The sequence below is a fragment of the Manacus vitellinus genome, unplaced genomic scaffold (assembly GCF_001715985.3).
Source record: "Manacus vitellinus isolate BGI_N305 unplaced genomic scaffold, ASM171598v3 scaffold_51_pilon, whole genome shotgun sequence".
NCBI classification, from domain to species: domain Eukaryota; kingdom Metazoa; phylum Chordata; class Aves; order Passeriformes; family Pipridae; genus Manacus; species Manacus vitellinus.
This window is the reverse complement of record NW_021940620.1, coordinates 569,219-578,265: the sequence shown is the minus strand read 5'-3', so window position 1 is coordinate 578,265 and position 9,047 is coordinate 569,219. Positions and strand designations below refer to the sequence as shown.

Sequence of the window (9,047 nt, the reverse complement as noted above, 5' to 3'; positions counted from 1 at the left end):
CAGGCTCAGAAACCAGCCCCTCCCATGGGAAGCAGAAATAAGCACATGAGATGCTCAAAACAAAGTCAGAAAATTGGCCTATTAGTTCCCAGAACTATTCTCCTCCTATCACTGTCATTCACTGACAATCAGGGAAAAAAATCCACAGAAACTTGTAAGAAAATTATTCTTTTAAAGAACAAAAAAATAAAAGAAAATATTTTATGAAAAATATTCTCAAGATATATTTCTCTCCTGAAAAAACCCTTTACTATCTAGTTTCTTTCAAAGATTTGTACACAGATAAGAGGTAGTATGGATGCAAAAGATGTGGCTTTTGCTTCTTGAAACACTGTGTGTTGAACAATATTGGGGGATCTGATTTAGTAAAAGCCATCAAAAATTTATACTTTTTCTACAGTTCTTGTGATTGCTTTTTTCATTACAGAAAATGTCCCACAGTGGAATAAATGACAAAATTATTTTTGTCTACATTATTTTTTGTTTATTCTATTTTGTCTGTAAAAGTAAAGCTCTATGGAATGAAAAAAACCCCAACCTTTTATTTCAAAAGGTTTCCTCAAGAAAAACTGAAATTTGCCAGTTTTTCAATAGAAATCACCCTAAACAGGAAACACTCAAGAGTGAATTGAACTCTTAAAGTCATTGCTACCACTTTCTTTCCCTTAAAACAGTGCATTAAGGAAAACCAAAAGTGAAATGGTATTGCCTAATCCAGACTGAGAAAATACCCTGTATGGAAATACATCTGCTGGGATCTTTACTGCTGGAAGAACTGCACCACCTTTATCCAAGAGCAGCAGGAATAATGCTGGAAAGAGGCAAACCTGGAAGAAATCACACGACTGTTTGAGACTGAGGTACAACTGACAACACTCCTTTGCACAGTGTACAGATATATATGTGTACAGATATTTATGTGTACAGATATATATATGTACACATACATATATATATGTACATATATATATATACATATATATATGTACACATACAGATATATATATGTACACACACACACTTCTCTATAGTGCAGCCTTTCCTCTCCTTGCCCCTGGACTCTGTGATTGCTCTCCAGCTCTCCCTGCCCTACAGGAAGGCAGGGCATCCCTGCTTTCCTTCAGCCATCTACAGAATTACTATTTGGGCAACCAATTTTGGCACTTTGGACAGATGATTCCCTTTCCCCAACCCAGCCCAGCAGAATACCTACCCCTTCATCACTGAGGCATTTTTACCCCGTTGCTACATTCCTCAACTGATCCCAACTGTGGCTGTGAGCATTTGTTCTCCCTTTAAAGACAAACAAAACTAGTGCTTCTCACTTCAGCTTCTGTGCAAACACCCAACCCTAAAATTATCAGTCAAAGGTTTAATTCTTTCAATAAATAAAAGGAAATACCTGAATATGGTTGGGAAACCTCTGACCATCATCATCTTGGAAAGATGATAGGCACTATTTGTTTTCAAGTTTACACATTTGAAAAGTAAAGTGTTACACCCTTTGCAGTGTAGGTGCATGCCTCAGATATGCAGTTTCCCTGGGAATGGCATGTACTGCTGTTGAAATTCAAACTTGTTTCTCAAATGCTGCTCTATAATTTGTAGCACTAAAATCAAATGACCATCAAAAAAAAGGACCAAAAAAATAAAAAGGGAGTGAAGGACAATGAGACAGAAACTATTTTCAAAATCCAATTTGCCTTCACACTTAAAATGCACTTATATTTTGATAGGGGGATATGTCCATACTGCAACTTAACATATATATGGTTTAGCAGAGACAACCAAAACATTATAAAAACAGACCATAGAGTGGGCCAGCAACTAAGGTGTTTTAAAGTAACTTTTTGTCCTGAATAGAATTTTTCTAAGTCCCACTTTTGGCTGTACAACCGGTTTGAAGAGAAATCCAGTTCTTGCTTCCTGCGTGGCTTTGTCTCTTAGTTCACATAGTAAAGCCAATAGACAATATTGAAGAAGGAAAAAACCACGGGGAAGAAGATGCGGGACCACCGATCGATGGCGTTGACGTCAGTCAAGTCCGGGATGGTGATCTTGAGCTGCGAGGCCCTTCTCCGTAGCCGGCTCTTCTTCTGGGCCACGTGTCTCTCGAGGGCGTTGCGGCCGAAGCTGTGCCGGGGCAGCCCGGCCTTGCGGTACTGGATGCTGGAGGTGTCGTAGGCCAGCATGGTGCTGCGGGGGTCTCCCAGCCCCATCACGGCCTCCGAGGCTGCCATCTCGTTCTTGATCTCCAGGGTGCTCAACAAAATGTTCTCGTGGGGGTCCATCTGCAAAACACGGAGAGCGGGGTGAGCGGGGCAGAGGGAACCCGCGGCTGCCAACCAAGCCATGCTGGGAGGGGAGACCTAACCCTGCTCCCTGGGGGCGGCAGCCTCTCTGAGGGACCTCAGGCATTCACTGTCATCTCTTGGGAACTCAACAGCAACAGGGCCAGTACAGGGCAGGGCAGCAAAGGGCATTGCCCCAGACCCACGTTCAGCAAGCACGGGCTGGAAATGAAGTCCACGCTCAGCTCCTGAAGGTGGGATTCTGGGAAGGGTATCTGGGGAAAAAATGGAATTTCCAGGGGTTTTGAAGGGAAATCAAATGGAAAAGAGTCTGCTTTGTTTCAGTCTTTCTTCCTTCAAATGAAAGCTTCTGCTCTGACAGAAATTTCAAGTACTCACAAGGTCTCTGTCTCTAAACAAGGCACAGGGCACTGCACAAGTGAATGCATGTTTTCTGTCCCAATATTCCAACCAGCACTGGTGTTTACCTGGGAAAAGGCACCAGCTAACTATACCTATGTGGAAACTCTATTCCCCAGTGCTAATGAGTTGCATAAATACAATGCATGCTGTGGAGACCTCCGTGCTGGGGCAGCAGAGATCTCCAATTTCAAGCAAGGAAAAAGAGAGGCAGAATGTAATCACATCAAATGTACACTGAACAATTGTTTCAATGGGTAGATTTAGCTACTATGCATTTTTTTAAAGGCAGCTCAGCGAAAAAAATATTAATGCAATGTTGTAAAGAAACCCCTTAGACAATCAGGAGGATTTCAAAGATAAGGAACTAAATTCTACTCTTAGGCGATCTGGAGTAGATCTGAAGTATGGCAGGAGAAATTAAAAATAATCCATTTATAGAAAACAAATATGAAGTCATTTAGGAAGTTCTAATTCTCCTCAGCCTTCCCTCTAAATATACATTTTGAATTGTGTGATTAAAGAGTATAATTAACTAAAAATACTTTAAAAAGAAATAACAGCTAATGAGAAGCTAATTAATTACACTGCCTTAGTGATGGTAGTGCAGATATACTCCAGGCCAAATAAGAGACAAACTTGTCCCAGAGCTCCTTTAAGAATAGCTCAGCCACATGACTCGTGCACACATTCCTGTGTACGGAATATATTCCATGGTTATTGCTCAAAGTGCACAAACTGCCACTTCTGGGGATTTCTGAACAATAATATGGAATTCTTCCATCTGTAATGTTTAGAATCCAGCCCTCAGCAGCAGGTACCTCCTGCACTACCCAACACACTGTATTTGCCATCATTAATCCTCTCTGGAATACTTCCCATGGCACTGGGAGAGAACTGGGGTGACAACAATTGCTTTCAGCAGCACCCCCTGCACAGGCTCTGCTCTGGGAAGGTACTTTGGACCTACTGAAACACTGTCATTTGAGTGATTACATCTGTTCCAGTGATGCACAAAAACTGCCATTGCTGAGATGCCACATTTCCCTCTCTCTCACTTTTTTTCCCACCCAATCTGTGTGAGTTTGCACCCCTCTAGTTTCAGTATATTTGAGTTTTAAATTAGATGTAGTGACTTAATGTGAAGCAGCCAAAATCTTCCATTTTTGTTTGCTTTCCATCTGAGCCAGATGAAATCTTTGAAGTTTCTAGTGTGTTAGGGAAATCCATTTTTTTTTTCAAAAGCACTGGAAAAATGGGAAAGTTGAGCTGAAACTCGAGAAAAACTAATTTAAGCACAATACTGAGCATGGTGAGGAAACAGTGTGTTCTAGCCAGGAGGGCCACCAAACTGGTTCTCACCTGCATCAGACAAAACTAAGGTAAAAACAGTATTCTGCCATTAAAACAAACAAAAGCATCCATGTGGAAATGGTGTCAAACAGATCTATGAAACTCTGAAAGGAGCTTTCAAACATTTTCTTATGATGAGTGCAGTTATTTAGAAATTCTTATGTGATTTTTGGGTGTAAGACAAAATAGGCTGTCCTTTTTGTTACAAGATCTCAGACCAATCATAAGACTTTCAGGATCCTAAAAATAGAAACCATTAATTACAGGCACTTGGCATTCACTGATCCCAAGAATGTCTAAAACCAAAAGAGGTAAGTATTTTACAAGAGGGGTGCAAAGTCATTTGGAAACTACATTTTCCATAGTTTCATGTGACCTTAAGAGAATGAGTTTCAGTTCCAGTGACATCAGGGCAAGTTTGACACAACATCCACTAACATGGTGATTTTACCCCTTAGCCTAGAGCCTGCTTATTTTCACCTCAATGTTGTGCATTCTAAAATACTATTTTTGGAAAGATTTTAGTGCCAACAAATGTGTTCACATCTTAAAATCTTAAATCTTCTTAGGGTGAATCTACTTTAAGCATTTTATCCTTTTGATCTGCAATGATATTAGAAATTTGAGTTCTCTTTACATACTTGCATACATTCTGTGCAACACATGCAAGGAAGTTATTTTAGTTACTAGAGTTAGATACAGACACGCTTTAGTGACAGAGCATTCCTTCAGTTAACTTGTTTTCTTAATACAGCAAACTGCTGCAGATATCTGCTAATCCTGAAGCAGTTAGTAAGATTAGTGATGCTGGGCAGAAAAAAACATTTAGCAATGTTCTAAACTATCTTCTGGGGCAAAGTGTCTTCTCCTGCCATGTATCACACTGATATCGGAGCTGAAGGACAGCATTTTTCAATATTCCAAGAATTTTTCAGAAGAAATAATGAAAAATACAGTAAATATTAGTGATGGGCGAACCTTCAAGTGTTACAATAACCAGGTAAACACCACAAAGTTCAGGTGCTTCTTGAGCATTAAGTTGACCCTCCTGCACCTGAAACAGTGAACTGATCATAAGAGCAACTGCATTTTTTCATGGTACTTTGAATTCCCAATGTAAAGGAACTCCCAAAGTTCCAATCCAGAAGTACAAATGAAGAAAGAAAGAAACAAGCAACAAAGAACTCAGAATAAATTAACCCAACTCTCCAACCTTGGACAGAAGGCTCCCTGTCAGCCCAGAGAAAGCTGGGAATGAAATTTCCACCAAGTAGGTTCGCCCAACCCTAAATAAAACATGCTCCTGGAACTAAGTGACCCTGGGCCAGAATGCCAGGGAATCCCAGCTCTTGCCAACAGCAGCCCCCGTTCAAAGGATCCCAAAGCGCTTTAGGAGCATCACAAAGAGGAACCACTTGAGTTCCCAGTGAAGCACCATCACCCCAGAGGTGAAATGTGGTGACTGACAGTGCAGAACAACAACCAGATTTTACTGAGGAATGGAGAATGTTGTAGCCAATTGGAACTATGGGTGGGTGAGGGTGGTGGGAATGCTGGGCAAGCAGAACAGTCACAGAAATCGAGATCTGGGGCTGAGATGACCACGCCATAAAAAAGTGCCATGGGATCTTTAATGACCAGAAACGGCCAAGACCTGAATTTTAAGTGTCTGAGGATAAAAACATTAGAAAACAATGAAAGATACCTTTGTTGAATACATTTCTGGACAATGATATGTGCCAATTATTCTTCTGTCCTGTAAGTTAATAAAATCAAGACCAGTTTCCTTAGAGATAAGGCAGCTATTATCTTTCATTTAAAATTAAAGCACTCTAGGGTAATAATAGGACAACTAATTAAAATATATAGGGACCTCTAAGCCAACAATTAGGTATATTCAGGTATATTTTGGCTTCAGAGGTGCTATTACTGCCTTGCTCTGCTCCTCAAGGTAACATAACATTGTGATGTAAATGTAATTTTTCCAACTGGTCACTTGACCAAGGAAGGTATGATGATATGAAAACAATTACTAAAATTATTCTGGGGGGAAAGTAAGTGCAAAAGTGGTTTCAAAAGGAGGTGGAAGAAGGTTAAAAAGGTCTCTTGGTGTTGAAGGATTGTTCAGCCATAGAACACAGACTCTTTATGGTGAACAGCAGGGTTCAAACTGAATGGAGAAATTCCCAGGGACGAGAAAGGAAGGGAGGATGAAGATGAAAAAGCAGCAGCAAGTACCATGGAAATAAAAGGTGAAAGCAGAAGTGGAGCAGAAATGACCAGAGCTCAGCAACCAAGTGAGAGGGTGAGGTTTGGATAAATCAATCTTAAAACCGGATGACAAAATATATGGTGCAAATGGTACTCATTTATAGGTGCAGGTCAAGTGGAAGAAAAGCTGACTCTGGAGCCCTGGAAGAGGCCACGACCTTTTTGGTGGTCTCAAACAAAGGGAATACAGAGAAAAGTGCAGAAATGTTACCATTATATATTCTCCCTGATACCTAGAAACTCCAAAATGATGGCTTTCTCGAGGAATTCCTCTCACTTATACATTAGCAAATGTAAAATACAACAAAATTACAACTCCCACACACATACATCAGGAATCCTCCAAGGATGACCAGATCTCTGGAACAACTGACTTTCAGTAAAGCAGCACATTGGTGATTATGCTCTACTGTTCTACCAAACACAGCTTGATAACACTGATGAACTGAAAGGATATAATATTGACATTCCTGCTTTCTCACATAATGTCCATTTTCACCTACAACCTTCAATTACAGGCAGGCACTGATGGCTCCTTTCGTGGCAGAATGGCTCAGAAGCTGTGGACACAACAGGCAGCAGGGATGAAATTTCCCATGGAAAAACCTTCTGAAACAAAACAGTTGTAAATTGAAAAGAAATATCCTTTTGTTAAGTAGGGCTGCCATTAGCCAAAGACAAATCTGGAGAGTTAAACCATGAAGTTTAAAATGGAAGTACCCAGTCTATCCCAAAGATTAACACCTGAGATGTGGCATTTGGGTCCTGTGAACAGACATTCTGAAGAACTGAAGACAGAAATAAAGCTCCCTTTCCCAGTGAAGACCTACATGACATGCCTAGATATGTAATTTAATTTGTTCTAGATAAAGACCTTGATGTTATTGATAGCACAGTGTCCCACCTCTGGACATCTGAGCTTTGCTTGGAAAATCAGTAACATCCCATTCCTGGCTCCTGTCAGCACCTCTGGCAGGATCAGGTGGAGTCTGCAGTGAAGTCTGAAGCACTTCTCGTGTCTCAGGGATGTTCCCCCTCCCCAGCAAGGTCTGAGTGACTGCCTGGGAACCCCTGAGCTCTGGGGCTGCCCTGCCCACACAGGCAATGGGGGGGAGGTACATTAGCTCTGCATGAGCTGCTCTCAGGCTCACTCTGGGAGAAAAAAGAATTAATTATTTCCAAATGGCACCTGCCTAAAGCTATACAGACATTTTTAACAAGATAAGCCAGTCTGCTGAGATAAAGCTACAGAAATTTATAGCACAAAATTATTTCAAAATATTGTCATATTCAACAATGGCTTTAGCAGTGGAACAAACACGGCATTTCCACTGCCTGTACAAAACTGAATTTCCTGCCAGCATTGGAGTTACTGTTTATGAAACTAGGCTAGAATGCACTGGCTCAGGTCGTGTTATACCCCTGAGATTTGGGTCAGGTTGTACAGCACATGGTTAGAGAGCAGTAAAATTGGGATGACTCATAATTTCAGGTTACTTTGCTTGGTGTCAGGTTAAAAAAATTCAGAAAAACTCTGAAAATTAAATAAGATTTTCGTTTAGGTTCTTGAACTTTTTAAAGCCTAGAAATCTAAGCAAAAAAAACCCCTAAGAAACCTGCAAGAGTTAAAAACAAAAGTGAAAAAAAAAATGCAAGATCTGAACATGGAGTTTTAACATTGCTCTAGATACTTGTAAATCAATTTCTAGACATCCAGTTTTACCTTCTGATACATGTAACTTTGATCATGGTCTTCAGTAACACATCAGTAACTCAGCTGCAAGTATTGTGGGATTACAGAGAAATGGTTGAAAACACACTTCCTTCGGCATCCAGGGCTTAAGCACAGGATTCCATACTGGAGACACTGAAGAACTATTCCCACATAAAATGACAGAGGCTGAAGCATCTTTGGTTTGGTGGCGTTTGAATAAAAACCACAAAATATGGACTTGTCTAAAGTGCTGCCCAGAATCCAACATCTAAACCAAAACCAAGCAGAGAACCAGGCGAGGTCAGGACTGTTGTTGGGAACACGGCCCCGAACAGGAGACTGGGGCAATCGATGGGACACTGGTGCCCTGTCCCAGCTGGGGGCATCAGCACCTTCCCAAATACCACAGAAACAGCCCTGGGGGTCTGGAGCAGGGGGGATAAATCACCTCAGCCACCAAGAAGGAGAAATAGGGAGTGCTGTGATTCTGGACAAAAACACCTCCCTCCCCTTCCCTTGGGGCCGAGGCCGTTTAACCCAAACTGATCTCTGGGAAAGGGAAGGAATGAACTCTGCAAGTGAGGTCTCCATGACATGTCATCTCCAGCCTGGCACCAACACACTGCCCAGAACCAGCCAACAGTGCCTGAGTCAGGAGATGAGTTTGCAGCTTTGCTGAAGTAGAGCCGTTAATTAAACAGGATAAACAAATATTGAGGTCAGTCATGTTTTCAACTGATTTCCTGAGACATTTGCTCTCAATCCAAACTCAGAAACAATGCACATACACATGTGGAGAAGACCATTTTCTTCTTTTTCAACCTGCAAGAACGTATCACAATGGTGGGCTTAAATATTAGTTAAGAACTAACTGGAAAGTTTTCAAATCTGAATAACCTTCATATTGATGTTATGACAGTAAAAACAAGGTTTATCAGTCGCTCCTCTAAAACAGCTTCTGTAAGACACTGAAGATGTTATTTTTCTTGTTTGAAGTC

General features: G+C 41.0%; 1 protein-coding gene across 5 annotated transcripts in view; it reads right to left on the bottom strand.

Moving 5' to 3' along the window:
* Positions 1–1,833: 1,833 nt before the first annotated feature.
* The window catches only part of GABRB2 (gamma-aminobutyric acid type A receptor beta2 subunit), a 119,194-nt gene continuing 111,980 nt past the window's right edge, over positions 1,834–9,047 (bottom strand). For 3 of the 5 annotated variants that reach the window (XM_018081103.1, XM_008922702.2, XM_029962969.1), the window contains 2 exons: positions 5,770–5,820; positions 1,834–2,291 (listed from right to left, as the gene is read on the bottom strand). In XM_018081103.1, the coding sequence (XP_017936592.1) occupies positions 1,944–2,291; positions 5,770–5,820 (399 nt within the window). In that variant the 3' untranslated portion in view covers positions 1,834–1,943. The remainder of the gene's footprint in view (positions 2,292–5,769; positions 5,821–9,047) is intronic. The other 2 variants (XM_018081101.1, XM_018081102.1) reach the window with 2 other exon arrangements.